Source organism: Dryobates pubescens, chromosome 17 (genome assembly GCF_014839835.1).
Source record: "Dryobates pubescens isolate bDryPub1 chromosome 17, bDryPub1.pri, whole genome shotgun sequence".
Taxonomy (NCBI): domain Eukaryota; kingdom Metazoa; phylum Chordata; class Aves; order Piciformes; family Picidae; genus Dryobates; species Dryobates pubescens.
The window spans coordinates 3,511,608-3,530,258 of record NC_071628.1 but is presented as its reverse complement, the minus strand read 5'-3'; the positions used below and the strand labels follow the sequence as shown (position 1 = coordinate 3,530,258).

Below are 18,651 nucleotides of genomic sequence, written 5' to 3'. Positions count from 1 at the left end.
TTTATTGAAGTCGGTCTGCTCAGAGCTCCTTGGGACAAAGTCATCATGAAAGCTTAGTGCAATTGTTTAACAACAACAAAAAAGGAAGTAAAAATAATCAGTAGCAAGTCAGTACAATTTTCCACATGAGTTAACCCCTCACACTCTCCCCCAACAAACCATGGCTTACATTTTTACTGCCTAAAGCCCTAAGTCACCTCTAAGGCCCCAAACCCCACACATCTTGATTGTTTTTGTTCTCTTAAACACATGACCTGTTTGACAATGACCAAAGTTTAACAGTGGCTGAAGTACTGAACTAGGAAAAGAAGTCCATGGGGCAGCTTAGCTCCATCTTCCTTTTCCTTCCTTCTGCACAGCTTAGACTGTCATGAACTCTTAAGTCAGTACACAGGGCTGCACCTTGTCGTGCTTTAGTGACGCTGAAGGAAGGGAGAGCTGAGTTTGCAAAGAGGAACTCTGGTCATTCCAAGATAGCAGTTTGGAAACCAGGGAACTGAATGGTGGCATTTTGGTCAGGAGATCCATAGCCTGCTGTACAAACAGCATCTCGAAGAGGTGAGGCCTGGTTTGGTTGTAACACTGCAGAGATGAAAGCCTCCCCTTTCACAGTTACGGCTTCAGCAGGTCCCTCGACAGCAGAGTGACATCTTGCAGGGCACTGATGCTCCATGAAGCTGCTTTACCTGGAAAAGGGGAAGAATTAGTATAGTTGGAGATCTGCAATTAAAGAGTTGACAGCAGAGATGAGAACCCCCAGGGCAAAGGGAGAAGCAATCCAGAATGGCAGCAAGGAAAAGGCAGCATTATTCACAGCCATCGCCAGCAGCTCCCTCCAGCAACTGACTGCTGTGGGGCCAGTGGGCACCTGCCTGATGTTAACACCGTGCCAGGAGAAGCTGGATGAAGCAAAGGAAACAAAACCAGGTTTGTATCAGACAAAACCCAGGTGCTGACAGATCCTGTGAGCAGCCCCTGTGGGAGCACACACAGGGGATCTGTTATTTCACTGCCCATGAAGCAGCATCTTGAGCCTCACGCCTTTTCTTCACACCACTGCAGCCCCTTACTGCACACCACATGTGGACAGTCCTCCTTGCTGTGGATTCTCCTCCTGAGCCCCTGCTGCTTCAGGGCTCATAAAAAATACCCTTTACAGGAATCTGTTACAAGAGCTCTCCCCTAGGACTGCACCACCAGTGTATCATTGACTGAGCCAGGCAGCCAGTGTGGTGTGCTTGGTAGTAACTGTTAGAGCTGCAGGAGGAAAGGACCTGGCCTTCAAAAAACCAAACACAAATTGCTTTATGACCAGCTCTTTCCTCCCCTGCTGCAGGGGACTCGTGGGAAATCCTTAACAGCAGCACCAAAGCTTTGGTAGTTTGCTGTATGTACAGTAAGCAGCTGACTGTGGTGGTGATTTGCACCCTCTTCAGCTGAGGACAAACGACAGCCCTCTGCTCAGACACAACTTGTCACTGCTGCCTGCTGGGGGGCAGAAAAGAAATACATCTAGATATCTAAATGAAGCTGCTACAAACCCCAGTGCAATTCACCCAGCACCATCCAGAATGGCCTGGAGCTTTTGCTGGCAAGAAAAATAATAAGAAAATCCATTAGACCTGCTGCCTTGAGTCAACACCTTGCTGGAACAAGCAGAGAACACCACCAGGCTCCACTCGCAGCTGCAGGCAGGCAGGGTATAGAAAGGATGGGGAAGGCACCAACTGTGTAAGTCTCTCATTCTACAGAGCCTTCCAAAAGACTCCAGCACATCAAAGGCTGAGCCTTGCAACTCTGATTAAGGCATTTCCAACACATTTCAAGGCTATCAGTGCCTGAAAAAGGGATGAGTCCAGAATCCAGCCTTTGCATGGTCCCTCTAAACCATTCGAGATCAGACTTGCTGTGGCCCTGGGCAGCCTGCTGCAGTTGGAGGTGTCCCTGCTGACTGCAGGGGGGCTGCAGGAGATGACCTTTGAGGGTTCCTTCCAACCCAATGCAATCTGTGCATCTGTAAAACACCCTGCAAGCTCTCCAAAGCCCTTCAGTCCCACGGCAGTTGAATAAATGTTCTTGTCTCCTTCCCTCTGCCTGCCACCGCTCCTCACACATAAATCTCGCTGCTTTCAAGAGCACTTTGGAAGATGCATTCCTCAAATTCTTCTGTGTTTTGCTGCTCTGCTGTCAGAGGGAAAAATTACAATCTATGTGGAAAACAAACTGAGGAATCTCAGTTAGCCAACAGCAAGGACAGAGGCTTCAACCCACCCGTAGAAAACTCTCCTTCAGTACTTACTCAGGAGCCAGACACTGGGTCTGGCACAATCCCAGCTCTGGCATTTAAATTCCAGGCTCCTTCTGGGTTCTCATGTGGCACCTATCACCCCAGACTGGAAATGCTCTGTGGGGACAGTTGTGAAATTCACCCAGCTGGGCTCAGCAAAGCGTAGCAAGGGCAGAAGGAGCTGCCTCCAACAGCTGCAAGTCAGCAGGGAGAGGAGACACTGCTGATATCCCAGATTACTGAAGTGCTTTCAAAGCCTTTCATGTGCAAGGCACCACAGAATTTATTCAGTACTTGTTTTCAGTCTTCTATTGAAGCTGACAAGAAATCCCCCAATGAGCTAGGCTGGAGTTAATAAGCTTAATAAGCTAACAATTTTATTTACCTTTGCAGAAACTGCCTCTTTTTGCAGCTGTTCCTTGCACAAAGCCAAGCAGAGTGCTCTTGCTGAGGGAGGGATGCTAACACCAGTTTGCCAGGGACATCTGCCTGGAACCTGCTGGACTTTGCTCCTCCCTTCTTGAGTATCCACAGTGCCAACTGCCTGAAGAATCAATGGTGTAGCCCCACCAAGTAGGAGATCATGAAACCAGCACAACTTTCCCTTGACCTTATGAAAGAGAGTGCTGGAGGGGCAAAAACAGGAGGGGGAAATCTTAGAGCCTCTGGGTGTGATGAGAAAGAGCACTGATGGAGGGTGGGATTTAGCTTTCCACTAATTCATTTTCAGAGATGTGCAGCAAGTGTAATCCCATCATAAAACATGAGAAAGCATCTGACACCTGGAAAGTGATGAGCAGAGGAGTTCATGTGGTCCAAAAATCAATTGGAGAGGGAGACTTTTCAGCCTTCAGCAGCACAGACTGAAATGGCAGTCAGGAAACAAAGATCCCTTCCTTGCTCAGTTTGCTTTCTTTGTGCAGCTCTAGAGTGACTTCAGAACAGTTCCTGAACCACTTACCCAAATGCCTCTTGCAGTACCAGAGCAAGTATCTACAGAAACACATCCTCCACATAGAAAAAAGTATTTCCATGAAGCTTTGCAAGGAGTGATTTGGCTCCACAGCCCAAGGGATGTGGCTCTAGTGGGAGCCCAACACCTTGAAGCCTCCTGAAAAAGAAGTGTTTAAAAAACCAACAAACCCTCACAACAACAACCAGCAGCCTCCATCCAACAGCCCAGTTCACACCATCTGCTCTTCTCTGATGCCTCAGGGAAGGCTGGAAACAAATGCACCCAAGGACAAAGCATTAAAGGGAAGAAAATGAAGTGGATGAGAACAATTGGAGAGGTAGATGCTGCTTCTCCCCTGTTGCTGCCAGACAATAACTGCCTTTTAATCACAGTGCTGTTTGCATTACATGGGGGAGACAGCCCAGAATCTCACTGCTCCCCCAAACACTGATGCAAGAGCCAGTACAGATCTTTCAGTGATGGGAAGGACCTCAGACAAACCAGCCCAGAGCCTACCCACAGCATCCTCAGCAAAGACTTATGCTACAAACCCAAGGCATTACTATTTACAACCTGCATTTCAGTCAGATATTAGGGTGAGAGGAAATGGGGTTGAGTTGTGCAGGGGAGGTCTAGATTGGACATGAGGAAAAACTTCTTCACTGAGAGAGTGGTGAAGTGTTGAAGCAGGCTGCCCAGGGGGGTGGTGGAGTCCCCATCCTTGGAGGTGTTCAAGAAGTTGTAGATGTGGCACTTCAGGCCATGGTTTAGTGGTCATGGTAGTTGGGTTATGGTTGGACTATGATGATCTTAAAGTTCTTTTCCAGCCTTAGTGATTCTATGATTCTGTGAACACTGGGTAATGCACTGTTATGCATAGGAGGGATTTAATGCTCTGGCATTCCAGGCCAGCTCTTCAGATCTTCCCCTACTACCACGCTGGTGACAACCCTGGAGATCTGAAAGCCTGGGATTGCCTCACAGCTCCCACCAGTAACACAAACTGAGTAAGCACAGAATGGCTTAGGTTGGAAGTGACCTCACAGAGCATCTGCTCCAACCTCCCTGCCATGGGCAGGGACACCTCTCAACCACACTCAGCTGCTCAAGGCCTCATCCAGCCTGGCCTTGAACACCACCAGCACACATACAGCTTCCCTGAGCAGCCTATTCCATTGTCTCACCACCCTTATACTGAAGAACTTCTTCCTCAGCTCCACTCTTATCCTGCTGTCCCTCAGCTTCAAACCATTCCCCCTTGTCCTGTCTCTAGACACTCTGATGGGAAGTCCCTCTGGAGCCTTTCTGTAGGATCCCTTCAGTTATTGGAAGGCAGCTGGCAGCTCTGAGGTCACCCTGGAGTCCTCTCTTCTCCAGGCTGAACACCTCCAGCTCCCTCAGCCTATCCTCACAGCAGAGGTGCTCCAGCCCTTGGATCATCTTTGTGGCCTCCCCTGGACTCTGTCCAACAGCTCTGTGTCCTTCTTATGCTGGGGACACCAGAACTGGAGGCAGTCTTTGAGGTGGGGTCTCAGCAGAGCAGAGTCAAAGGGCTGAGTCCCCTCTCTTGCCCTGCTGGCCACACTCCTCTGGCTGCAGCCTCTGATGCTTACAGCACATCCCAGCCAAGCTGTCCCTACTGCACTGCTCTTTGGAAATCTCACTTCCCTTCTCAGAAGCCTGCATTTGTAAATACACTTCTGGTGCCTCTGCAGTGAAAAGCACTGATCAAACACCACTGTGCAGCATCACTTTCTGCAGAACAGGCCATTTCCCCCCAGAGCTTCACAGCTTTTGCATCAAAATAAATGAATAGGACAAAAGACTCCACCTCATTTCAAGTGATATAGGGAGGCTTTACAGGTTTAAATGGCTGTGGAAAGTTAGCTTCTGCTGGAGATATGGCAGCAGGGATGCCACAGTGTCCATCACAACTGCTGCTAGGTTGCTGCAACTCATGATGCATTGCTTTGGTTGGCAAACAACCTGCAAACAGCAGTATCATGCTACTCCTTATGTGTCAGCCCCAGTTCATCCAGCTCCACAATTCATTACTTTTTTTTCCCCTCCTTGAGATAATGGAGAGAGGAAAGAGAGGAAATAGTTTTCCTGACTCAGCAATTAACTCAGGTTCTTTTAAAACTGTAGGCACTTGCTGAATATGGAAAACAAACCTATTGCAGCTACCTGCATGTATTTACAACTCTCATTAACCACTGAGAGGGATGAAGTTCCTTCTCCTTACCCTGACTCCCTGGAACCTGCAGCCAGCTGCCAAAAGCCAAAGAAGGAAACTATTCCCTGGATGGTTTGGGTTTGGGGTTTTCTGGGAGGGGGGAGGAGAGTGGAGGGTGCTAAGAAGGAACCCAAAGAGAAGCCCTGGTAGAAGGTAGTTAACTGACCACATCAGTCATGTCTGAGATGCCCTTTCTGCATCTCTAGCCCTCCTTCCCATCTGACCACAAGCACCTATGAAGAACCTCCTGACTGCTTTAATGGGGATGTCAAAGTCAACAAGTCAAATGTGCAAAGAGGTGTCTTCACTGGTGACAGGAGATAGGGACTGCTTGGGGATGTAGTCTGTGAGCTGCACAAAGGAACCAGAGAGCTTGATACCTTTTACAGCAAGCATATCCTCAAAGCAGCTTTCCCCAAAGCAGTCCTGCTCAGGGGTTGCTGCCTGTAAGCTGATCTCCCCCTCCACACTGAGGCAGCTCTGTTTGAGCCAAACAAATGTATGCCTGAAAGAGCAAGGACTTCAGAAAAGGTGGAATTTAATAGCTGCTGCACTGTGGCAGAAGGAAAGGACTCCCATGAATGAAGAAAGAACTGCTTGGCTAAGAACAAAAAACCCTGTAGTGTCTGAACTGAGCATCAGAGGAGGTGAAGAGCCATTTGTACTGTGGAGGAACCCATGAAGCCCAAATGGCTTTGTGAAAGCATCAGCAGTGTGTGCCATGGTTGAGAACTTTCTGGTCTCAATCCTGGGAAACCCACTCTCATCTCACCACCAAAAGATCACAGGGAAAGTATCCAGGTAAGAGGAAGAGGGGCAGGAGACACAGGCAGTTACAGAAGGCCACGGTGAGACAGATCTCTGGCACCCTGGGTGCAGCAAAGCTCAGCCCCAAAGTGCACAAGCTGAAATTGTAAGAGCAAACATAAGGCAGCTACAGAGAATGGCAACAGTCAGGCAAGGACTGATAGGAGTCTCCCAATTCAAGAACTAATTGTTTCTGTATAAAGCCTGGCTTTTAACAACAGCCTTGTTTGGAAAACAAGCAGCAGAGCGTGCAGTGCTACGTGTCCTAGATGCTGGCACAGATGTCTGTGGAGCCAATGTGCTGCTGTGCCTTCCCAAAGTCAGGAGATGGGCAGCATAAGTCTGTAAAATCTCCAGTTAGGAGTTGTCAAGTGCTGTGGTTTTATAATTAGGAGAGCTCATTTCAGCCAAAGGGAGACAGATTTTGAAGCAGGCCTTATTTGGAGGAGAATGTGACTTGATTTCTGTGGATGGCTTGATGCAAATGAAAATGAGACATGCAAACACCCTGATGCCATAAATCAATGCACAGCATCTTTATGTGCTGAATGGCTGATATAAATCTCAGGCCCTGAGCAGGCACCAAAGGTTTTGAGCTGTCACCATGCTGCCTTCTCAAAAAGGCAAACACAGTTAAGGGAAGTTTGCTGCCAATGGGTAACTGCTGACACCATCACTGTGGTGCAAACCCAGATTCACCATCATTTTCCCCCAGGCTGAGGACAACAGCAGTGCCTGGGAAAGCAGCCCTTGATCCACAGCCCTCCATCCATGTGTGGACACTGAGAGTGCAAAGGGACAACTGCCAGCAGCTGCCCGAGAGGGTAAGCTCAGCCTGTTAGAGCTTGTTAGCTATTTGAGGCACATGTATCTCCTTGTGCAGCTCTGCACAGGCAAGAGCAGGGCAGACAGCCTAGGGGTAGCAATGTGGTTATTACAGGAGCAGGAACACAGAGCAGTGTGTGCTGAGAACAGGCAGCGGGGCTGGGGAGTCAGGATGCTTCAGCAAAGCGAAGGGGAGACTGTGACTGCCTCATCCCTGCCAAGCTGGCCAGAAAAATAGGAGTTGTCTTCACTACTAAGAGCTCAGTGAGCAAGCCTAACTGGCCAGGCTCACAGCAGTACCTGTATTTCACATCAAACACTGTTGAATCTTCATCCTCATCATCTTCTTCATTCAGAGGAGCCATCTCTACCCGCTCGGCTGGGGTGGTGATTATGTCATACTTCCTGGTCTTCTTAATCCTCTTGCCAGACCTGAAACACAGAAGTGAGCAGGGTCTTTACACACTGTTCTTTGGAGAGGCTGAAGCTGTTCCCTCCAACACTGAACCACTGCTCTCATTCAGGCCTGCCCAGAGCTGAAGGCTGTGGAGCCAGCCTGCTCTCCCTCCCACTGCCTTTTTGTGCCCCTCGGTGTAGAGCAGAGCTTCTTGTCAGCTGCAATCCAGATCAACATCAGTCTTTCAGCTGCTGACACACCAGAGGTCCTCTGGCATCCAGGGCAGACAGATGAGTGCAGAGCCCACCGAGTCCTTCCTGCTGCCATGTCCAATAAGCGAGACGTGGGCTTAATCAGCTGCAGCAGCCAAGGTTTAGATTAGAAAGCCCAGGTTAAGCCCTGCTGAGACAGGGGAATGTTCCAGTCAGGATTATGAGGAGCAAAGGGGTGGTAATGTTTGGGTACAAACAGCCTGATCTTTTTTCTTGCCACCAGGCCAAGTTCAGGACTCCCAGAGCAAGAACCCTGAGCCTTGTCTGAGAAGCTCCACGCTCTACACTAGGTGATGAAAAGTACTCAACTGTCAGCCCAGCTCCCACCTCTCCTACAGACACCAGCCTTACTTGCCTTTTGGGATGGAGATGCTCAAGCACCTGAACTCCCATGGCTTTGAGAGATACATTCCCTAACACTTTCAATTAAAGGCTCGGTGCGTGGCTCCTCAGCTAATTCTCTGCCTGCAGCCCCAGCTGCCTGGGCTCTTATCATCTCCCTGACTCCTCCAATACACACCGGGAGGGCCACGCCACTCAGGCATGAATACACTGTGGTGATTACACACTAAAGAAGCTGCTGATGTGTACAGCTAGCCTTCAGGGAGGAAAATGGAGGGGTTTGGTTACCAAACTGCAGAACTTTCCCCTTCACCTTCACTAAAACTGCCAAGCCTGAGAAGGGAATAGAATAAACCAGGTTGGAAAAGACCTTAGAGATCATCGAGTCCAACCTATCACCCAGCACCATCTGATCAACTAAACCATGGCACCAAGCACCCCACCCAGTCTCTTCCTAAACACCTCCAGTGATGGTGACTCCACCACCCCCCTGGGCAGCACATCCCAATGGCCAATCTCTCTTTCTATGAAGAATTTCTTCCTAACATCCAGCCTAAACCTCCCCTGGCACAGCTTGAGACTGTGTCCTCTTGTTCTGGTGCTGCTTGCCTGGGAGAAGAGACCAATCCCCACCTGGCTACAAGCTCCCTTCAGGGAGTTGTAGAGAGCAAGAAGGTCTCCCCTGAGCCTCCTCTTCTCCAGGCTGAACACCCCCAGCTCCCTCAGCCTCTCCTCACAGGGCTGTGCTCCAAACCCAGCAGCAAGCCCCCTCTCAGTTTTGCTAACCACAGCTACCTACTGCTCCAAGCAGACAGCACATCACAAGTGCACTTCCACCACCAAGCAGCCTTGCCCTGGCACATCATGCAAGGTGTGCCAGGTTCAGCACTGCCATTTGTGGTAGTTTTTTTGGCTATGCCTTTAAAAATTGTTTCACAGATCTCCAACAGAAATGTAGTAAAATGTAACTAAATCACTGTTGGGTGTAAAAAGGGAAATAATGGCAATCCTAATCCCACTGGAAGAGGGACTAAACCAACCTCTCTTTTCTCACTTCTTTGCTCTGGGAGAGATACTAACTTGCTTCTGCTTGACCTTGGCTGCATTGTTTTGGCCAAGTCTCACATCCCTCTGCTTTCTTTTCTCCCCTTTGTACTGGAGTTTGGGGGGGCAGGAAGGGAGAAGCTAGTAGCTTCCCCTGGTCTTTGGCCAGGGGGTCCTTGTGCTGTTTATTAATTGCAATACCTGTAAATATTGGATATTTGTGCATTTCATTGTAGGTGGTAGGTTTGCTTGTAAATACAGCTTCCATTTGCATCCAACTGAGCTGCTCTGGCCAATTTAATGTTGGGGGGGACGGAATTTCAACCCGCCACAGCAGTTTTGCATTCAGAACTTCAAGTTACACAGCAGCAAGAACTAAGGTTGCATTACAGAGACTGGGACTCGGGTCCTGCCCTTGTGCCTCCACTGCTACAATCCCCCCCAGGCTCCAAGTGCATTTAAATGGGTGAGCAGCTCCGAGGTGGAAGCCTCAGCGCTGCCCAGCTTTGCTTGTGGGCAGCAGCCCAAGGCTGAACAAACAGGTTCCAGGCCTCAGGATGGAGCAGTTTGCATTTCCTCCCTCTTCTGAAGTCTGAGGTTGCATCAGAAGCGAGAAGAAAGTCATCTGCTGCTGCCTAATCTTTATAGCAATCTGTGTGGCTGTGTCACGTAGAGCACAGACAGGGTGGTTTGTTCTGTTACTGCTGTTGTGGAAATAAGCAATTTCATATCCAATACAGTAGGACTCTTAACCCAAACACTTGAAAATCCTTTTGAAAACACTTCTCTGTGTTAGTCTGCTTCTCAGCCAAGACCTAGCAGCAAAGAGCTGCAGAGAGGTCTCATCTTACACGCAAGGCATTGCTTTTACAAGAAACATTTACTCACACTGTGAAGCCCAAGTACAGCGTGAAACTAACCTGTGTCTGCTTGTCAGAACAAATCAAGCACAGCCCTACCACTTACCTTACACACAGTCCACACTGGCTTTCCATAGGCTTACCCTTTTAAAACCACCACCTGTGCAGCAGGCCTGTGATGGGAGACATCCTCCCTCATTCCCTCCGCTAGACAACATCCCTTCTGTGGAGCTCATCTCGCCACACCAGTTCTGTGGAGCTCCTACTACAACACAATATTGGAGTGTTTGAAGCAATTACCCCAGAATAAGTATTTTTAGAAATGGAAAACCAGAAGCCTTTAGCCTCCAGCCATTAATTAGTCTATTTGGGCTACACTCTAAAGAGGAGCAGAACTCGCTGCACAGTGATCTATTAATCCTCCACGACCCTCACTTAACCACAGCGCTCATTTAGACAGGGGATGAAGCTCATTTTGCTGCTGGTTTTTGGCTGAGCTGCTACAATCAGTTGTTTGCCCTTGGCAGGGTCTTTCCTTGCCTCTTCCTCCTCAATTAATTCTACACCAGATTAGCCAGCTAATTTGTCTTTAATCTGTACTTTTCAGTGGTCTGTTTTCTCACACTTGCTCATTTGAGAGACTCCCCTAGGCTTCAGAAATACCAGAAGAATTACCAGAGCTCACTTTAAAGGAAAAGCCTTGGGAGTGTCCCTACATGCACACAAACTAAGCCTGCCTGTCAGGAAGCTGTTGGCACATTAAAGCTCCAGAACCTCAGCAGGATCCCTGTAATCACCAGTGATGACAATGCAAAAGGCAAAGCCTTGTATCAAGTGGGTGAGACCACGCTGCATCTTTTGTTTGCAGACAGACAGCAGAGTAGCACGGAGCAGGAACTACAGAACACAAATGCTTCCTGAACTCTGGAGACCTCCTGGATAGGATTAGGACACACCAACCCTCATGGGCAAAGAGAGTCTCTCCTTTCCAGCCACATTTGTGTTGTGTGGGGCTTTTCAAAGCAAACATGAAGCGTGCTGGGAGCTGTGGTCAGAGTATGCCCCTTGCACAAGGACAAGCTGAAACAGTCCCTAAGTGGTTTAGCCAGGGGAGAGGCAGCATTGGGTACTTCAGCACAGAAATCTGTCTTCCACTTAAAAAACCAATCATGTTGTTTCTGCTGTCTGACTTCTGCCACCCTTCCATAATTAGAAGGGGATGCTACAAGTCTTGCACTGAATCATCACGAGGAGGGGGAGGAAAAAAAAAGAGTTAACTGCAGCCAGGGATATTCCAAAGGTTATTTCAGTGTAGACCATGTGGTTCTGCCACCAAAACTCACTGGTGTCAACAGGAGGCAGGCATAGCGAGCACAGTGATTAACTGAGAGATGATGAAGTGATGTGCACACTCTGGCACTGCCCCTGGGCTCTAATTCCTGTGGTGCCACACACCATGCCAGGGTCTGCTCCATCAGAAGTCAGCTGTGCTCCCTCTACCGCACCACCCAGCGCAGGGAGGGAAACAGAGAGATGGGCTGGAGCAGAACGCTGACTTTGTGTCTCTGTCCTTTGTCCTGGGGCTATTTTGGTCAAGCACCAGTCATATGCAGCACTCCATCCTCCTTTCTGGGGCATCATGTGGTGGAGCAAATGTTCAAGTCAACTCATTCTATTATTTACGCCTCTGATCTATTTTAGTCAACAACCCCTGGTATTCAAAGTTAATGCTTCTCTTGACCCAGAGAGAGAGGTCTCTGTGTTTCTTATCATTAGCACTTCCTGCCAAGGGATGCAGAGGGAGGGCACCATCCCCTGGAAGGCAAAACAAAACCAAACCAAGCACCCCAATCCCCATCCCTTCTTAGCCAACTGCTCGTTGGGAGTCTGCTTAACCCAGCTGCAACCATCCCAGAACTGCAGCAATGTTTTATCAGCCATGGAACTGGGACCAGTTTATTTGCTGCTAACTGGCTCCATTAGCAGTTAAAAAAAATATTATGGAAATATAAAGCTGGGGAAACTCCAGGCTCACTACCAGCTGATGAATTAGATCAGAGATACTTCATTAGTGTGGGGCTGGCTGGCTTTGCTCTCTGAACGGTGCTGTGCACAACAAAGTTAAAGCACGAAGCCAAGTCCTTGCAGGTGTTCAGGGTTGCTGTGCTGCAAGTGGAACCAGGGAGAGCCCCACAGCACTGGGACACAGAGTTGTGATGGGAAGGAACGGATCTGGAGCTGCAGGCCTTCAATCAGCCTTCCTCCATGCCTTAATGGGTTGGGAATTGTTTGAGAGCTCTTCTTCCTCTTGGGAATGGTGCGCACTGCAGACCTCGAGAGCTCCTCAGCACTCCTAGCTATCTAAAGGAGAGCAACACCTCCTGTGTGCTCTGCCTTGGTGCCCTCTGCTCTCACAAACCTTCCAGAATTCTAGAGCCTTGGGTGTCCTTTGATGCCCATGGTGCTGCTGGGTTGATGGCTGGACTTGATAATCTTAGGGGTCTTTTCCAAGCCAAACAATTCTGATTCTATGACTTTTGCTGTAGCACACTGAAGGTGCTGTGGTTTCTAACAATCAAGTCCTTAAGATGGAGCATAGGTGGCCACAAAGAGTAGAAGCAGGCCCTTGCTTAACTGCACTGCTGATAGGAAGGATGGATCAGAGACTGCTACTGGGAACACCTTTAGGAGCACATCTGGTGCTCAGTACCAGTGCCAGCCAGGTACTTCCAGAAATCACAGCACAGTCAGACCAATACCACCTGAGAGATGCTCAAGAGGTCTTTTAATGTCCTACAGAGCAGCTCTAGAATAACTTTTATGATCTCCCCTAACTCTTTGAGGCAGCAAATCCTAGCACAAGAAAGCATTCAACCTTTGTAGTGACTTAACACCAGAGCTGTAAAGAACTCAAGACAGTGGTGCTCTCTCCTTTCCTTCTGCTCATCTGCTGTCCTGCTCACACCAAGACAGCCCAGTCTGCCCAAAGACAGAGCCTCTAAGCCCCGAGCTGTGACCCTGTTTGTCACTCCCTGTGGCCCTAACACACAGCTTAGACGAAGCTCTCAACGTGGGTTACAAAGCTGTGTTTTGCTGGTGGATCTTTGCTCTTCTCCATTTAAGGTCATTTTAATGGAGAGCTTTTCTTTCTTGTTCCTGGCAGAAGTCTTGTATTTACTGGAGTACTCTAACTGGTTGTAATACAATTAATTTTAAATCAGTCAAACTCTCTGGGGTTAAGCCTTGGATGGCCCAGAACAATTGCCCAGCTCACAGAACAAAGGGGCTTGTATCCTAGGATCATATGCTTGGACTTCTCTCTTCAATCTCAGTAATTTATACCAGTTTTGCAATTACTGGAAAACTAAGCTTAAAGTGGTATTTGAAGAAGAAATCAAAATTGAGCAACAAGCAATGCAACAAAGCAAGGAGTCAGCAAACAGGTAGGTGGCTTCCCTCTCAAAACCTAGGTGAACAGAACCCAAGCTGAAAAGAGCTACTATTAAAGGGCAGGTCAAGGCATGTAGCAAGTATTTACAGCAGAGGCTTCTACAACTGAAGCTTTGGGTTGCATTCAGCTGGCCTACTTGAGCAGAAGTCACTTACCCAGTTTCCCTAGGATGTATATGGTCTAGATGTATATTGGGTTGCATTCAGCCGGCCTACTTGAGCAGAAGTCACTTACCCAGTTTCCCTAGGAGCACAGAGAGCCACAGCTCAGAAACTACATGTCCTGGGAGCTGATCCCAAGAATTTCCTGGTGCAGCTCAGTTCAAAGAGGCAGGGCAGAGCATGAGGGTAAAAACCACCAGAGTGAATTTAGCCACACAAAGCTGCTGCAAACACAGTTTCTTGGTAATGCAAACTACCCAACGTTCTGACTGAGAGTAACGTGAAACTTGGTCTGCTGTGGAGATGGTTTTGGGTTGGGAGCATACAGGTCCCAAGGGGAATGTATAGGAAAGAAAGCAGGCCCAGAGCTGAGCTTGCCACCCCCCAAAGTAAATAATAAAGCTAACTATGTCTTGCCACATGCAGACTGGTGGCAGAGTCTTGTCTGACCCTCACAGTCCCCAGTAGCCGCAGAGAGAAAGGAAATTCAGACCACTTTGAGCACTACCACAGCCTGATTCACAGGACCATCAGATGAATTCAGAACATAACACTCCCACAAGGCATGAAGAGGAATCTCTTAGCATTGTTTTAAAAGCAAGAGCTGGAAAGCTTGAGAAATGGCTCTATCCCTGCTGAAACAAATGAAACAAACCAAACCAAACAAAAAGGGAAAATAATGTATAAAGTGAGATGTACATAAAAAAAATAAACAAATGTATTTAAAAATAAATCCAATGCCTGTGTGACAAGAATCTCTCACCACTCACCAGTTCATTTCATCTCTACAACCCATATCTAAAAGGATAATTTACTTCCAGCAAGCTACAGCAATTTCACAGTGAAGGTTTAATCAAAGATTGGATTTCAGCAAAATCCTATTAATAGGAATCCATGACACTTCAGGACAAAAACAAATGGCAATGTTTTTGACTAAGGGTGAACAAAGCTCTCATTCTGATGGAGAAAAGCTTTACATTTATTGAGGGTAAATCCCTTATCTCTTCTGCAACAGAATCTCCTCCAATCTGTGTTGTCAGCTACAAGTGTGACACCAGCACAAACGTACCTGTTGGTATGCTTGTCTCATTTTGCAGCTGGGGTAACTGCTTACAAACAAGTGCTGTCAGACAAAGAAATGCACTCAGAAGCTGAAAGCTTCATTTCCCACTTTCCTTCCAGCTTCTATTAAAGATATATGAGAGACTTCAGAGGCTGATTCTCTTGCAGATCTTTAATGCTGCATTAACTCTGATCAGTTGTGTAACGACGACTTGGGCACGGGAGAATTAATCCATCATTTCCCAAGGTGACTTTAACCTGGACCTGGCTTTGCTGCTGCTGGTGGTGTGGGGAAAGGTCTTTAAAGGCTATCATTTTGCTACCTTTGCTTGGAAACCTTCAGCCTTACGCCAGGTAGAGGGAATAAAACTCTCCAGGATCAGAGAGAACTATGAAAAGAAACTCAAGCATTTCACTCAGCACTTGGTTATAGACTTCCTAATTCCCTCTCATATAGCTACTACCAATTGTGCTGTGTTAATCCATGACAACTTTATACAGCTGCAAAGTGGTTGTATTGATTCCAAAAAAAAAAAAGCCCTTCAATATTTTACTGGGTTTTCCCAAAGCACCTCACTGTAATGAGCAAATTTATTTGCATTGTCTTCTGCCAGCTGCTGCAACACCTAAGACTTGAGTTAAATGTCACTTTCTTTAGAAAACACCGATGTTTAGCGTTTTGGTCTTTTAAGACCACACTTCATCACACTGCCATTGTGAAGGCTGCCCCTCATACATGCAATCAATTCGGAAAGGGGAGAAGCAGAGCATTCATCTGCAGCCATCACTTAAACACAAAGGAGCTGCTTGAACTCCACTTGTTCAGCTCCTTCTGTCACCTGAGCCGCGCAGCACACCTCCTCCCCTCCCCTCCTCCCTGCAGCCGAACGCCAGCTGCTGCACTGCCGGCTCTTTCCCGCTGCCCCCACCCGGATGTCAGATGACTGTTAACTACCCGAAGTTTGCCATCTTCCTGGCAAAGCTGGCCACAAACGGACAACAACTTCTTACGTGTAGCCGAGTCAGGGCCAGCCTTTAGTGCTGCATGGGGACTGTGGCCACTGCTCAGATAAATAGTAATTAATGCTAACCGTGCCAAACGGAGCCTTAATATTTGTTTTCCTTCTGCTCCAGCAACAAGCCGAAGACTGATTTTATAGAGGCACTGAGTTTCATTTGCTTGTGTCCCTCTCCGCAGGAGGCATTACATGAGTTCCAATAGCTGCCTGGATAACTCAAGCCTGTGCCAGCACCAATTCACTCCGGTATGAGCTGGCCCGCACAGACAAACGGACAAGATACAAGCACCAAGCCGATGCCAACCTCTGCCCAGCTTCCTGCTGGCCCACCAGCACTTCTTCTACCTCTGTGAGCAATCAGGAGTTTCTGTCCTGCCATCCTGGCTGCAGAAGCTTGTACCCATCACTAAGCTACGTGACTGAAACACAGGGAAGTTTGGTAACACACTGCAGCTCCAGTAAAATCAGGGCTGTGCTCTAAACCAACATCTGCTTTCAGCACTGCTGGACGCATTCAAGCTCATCTGCTTAAGCCTCATTAAAAGGCAAAACAAAGATTTGTCTTCATCTGTTTTTTTTACCCAGCGTTGAGTTGTGGCTCTGAGCAACCTGATCTAGTGTGAGGGCTCCCTGCCTGCGGCAGCGGGGTTGGAACTGGATCATCCTTGAGGTCCCTTCCAACCCTAACAATTCTGATTCTACTACGGGAGCAGCATCGGCATGACCTCATGATGAGCGCACAGGGCACACGTGGCTGGGGCTGGATGGGACCTCTCCAGATCAAGCACGGCCACCCAGAGACATCTGTCCAGCTGGGCTTTGAGTACCTCCACAGATGGAGCCCACACAGCCTCCTCAGGCCACCTCATCCCAGTGCCCTGCCACTCCCACCAGTTTTCACACCTTCGGGTGGACTCTCACACAGTCTCACTTTGTGCCCACCCCAGCCTCCAACCATCGCCGTGGCCCCGCGCCCCCTGAACCTACACTGCTGCCCCATTTTTCTGCATTAGATGAGGAAGACACAGGTCTGCGAGGCCGGCAGCACCTCTGCGAGGGGAGTTTCGTGAGGCGTTCGCCGACGCGGCGCTGGCGGCGAGGGGCTCGGCCCCGCCTCGGCTCTGCGCCGCTCGGCTCCGCGCCGGCGGGTCGCGCCGCTCACCGGCCCGAAGAGCGCCATCGGCCGGCGGGCAGGCCTCGGCCGCAGCCCACCCGACCCCCGGCCTCCCCCCCTCCTCCTCCTGGGCAAGCGGAGCCTGCAGGCCGCGGGCGGAGGCCTCGGCCCGGCACCTGCCGGGGGAGGGCGCAGCGCGGCCCGGCCGGGCCCTACCTGAAAACGCGGAGCAGAAGGCAGGCGATGAGGGCGGCCGTGAGGGTGCAGGCCCCGATGACGGCGGCCTTCAGCCCGGAGAGGTCGCGGAGCAGCGCGGGCACGGGGCTGAGCTGGGCCCCGCTGTGGTTACCGGGCGCGCCGGCCGGCGCGGCGGGCAGGCGGCTGCCGTTCACGGCTGCCGGGCTCGCCGCCGGCTCCTGGCTGCCGTGGGCTCCGGGCGCGGCCGGCAGCAGCGCCGGCAGGAGCACGCAGGCCGAGAAGAGCAGCAGCGGCACGGCGGAGCACATCCTGGCCGGCTCCGGCCGCCGCCGTGCCGAGCCCCGGAAGGCAGCGCCGGGCGGCCCGGCCCGCCTCCCCGCGAGGCGCCGCCTCCCGCCGCCGGGGCCCGCGGCCGGGGGACGGGGCTCGCCGGCTGCGGGGGCGGCTGGCAGCCGGGCCCCCGGCGGGCCCTGCCGCAAAGCGCCGCTTCACCGGGCCGCTCCTAATGACAGCGGGCAGCGGCTGCCGAGACGCCGAATGATCGCAGGGTTCAAGCGGCGAGCAAAGATCAGAGAGTCAATAAGGTTGGAAAAGACCTCGGAGATCAGCAAGTCCAACCTGTCACCCAACACCTCATGACTAACTAAACCACGGCACCAAGCGCCACGTCCAGTCCGCTCTTGAACACCTCCAGGGACGGTGACTCCACCACCTCCCTGGGCAGCACATCCCAATGGCCAACAGCTCTCTCTGTGAAGACGGTACAGGTCTCCCCGTGCTGCCGGCTTAGCATGGCCTAACTGCCCAGCTGGAGGATTACCAGATCAGATGTGCCTTTTTCGGGGGGTGTTTCTTTTGCCTTTCCACTAGGCTTTGCTTCCAGGTTAATTTATTCACTGATACTTCACATCTTTGAAATCTTCAGACTGGTGAAATCAGAGCCACGGTTGTGCAAACCATCCCCGGGTGTGCTGAGCTTATGAACAGAGCCATCAACTAAGCCAGACAAGGAGAATAAATAGGGGAGCAGGGGAGCCTGTGCTAAGATACAACCGTGCTGCTAAGATGTAAGTTACTTTTGCTCTCCGTGTTTGGCATTACCATGAGCAAAATAATTGTGCCTGGGGAAGGGGGCATGTTGCCACTGAAATGGAGTGAAACAGAGGAGAGGGGAAAGGAGAAAAAGCTGCTTTTCTTCCTCTTAGGCTCTGTACTTCAGGGTTAGCATGGCAGGGTATAATCTATAGGAACGTGTGACTAAACTGTGAAAAAGACTCCAGAGAGAGATTCCTGCTGGCAATGTCACCGTGGAAAGGTGGTGGTGAAATCATGAGAGGTCCATTGACTTTCCCAGCCAATTGGGACGCTGCATCTAACGCCACCCACTCCATAATAAAAGCATCCTGTGGTTTGGGGTTGGAGTTTGGGTTTTTGTTTCTTTGTTTGTTTGTTTGCAGGAAGGCTTTTGGGATGAGGAAACTTTGACATGGACAACGTGCAGAAGGCCCCTTGAGGCTGTGAATGGGTCACTGTTCCGCTTCTATTTCGTTGCTTACTTTGGGGTAGTTTCCTGGTTACCAACATGGGGCCCTAGTTTATTTCTGTTCAGAAACAAGCAAGC

General features: G+C 49.8%; 1 protein-coding gene across 1 annotated transcript; it reads right to left on the bottom strand.

The window, feature by feature from the left end:
- Positions 1-305: 305 nt before the first annotated feature.
- FAM174B (family with sequence similarity 174 member B) lies at positions 306-17,420 on the bottom strand. Its single transcript, XM_054169178.1, has 3 exons — positions 17,049-17,420; positions 7,411-7,542; positions 306-686 (listed from the first exon to the last, which is right to left on the bottom strand). Exons 1-3 carry the CDS (start codon positions 17,336-17,338, stop codon positions 683-685), a joined length of 426 nt encoding a protein of 141 aa, XP_054025153.1. The 5' UTR covers positions 17,339-17,420; the 3' UTR covers positions 306-682.
- Positions 17,421-18,651: the final 1,231 nt, after the last annotated feature.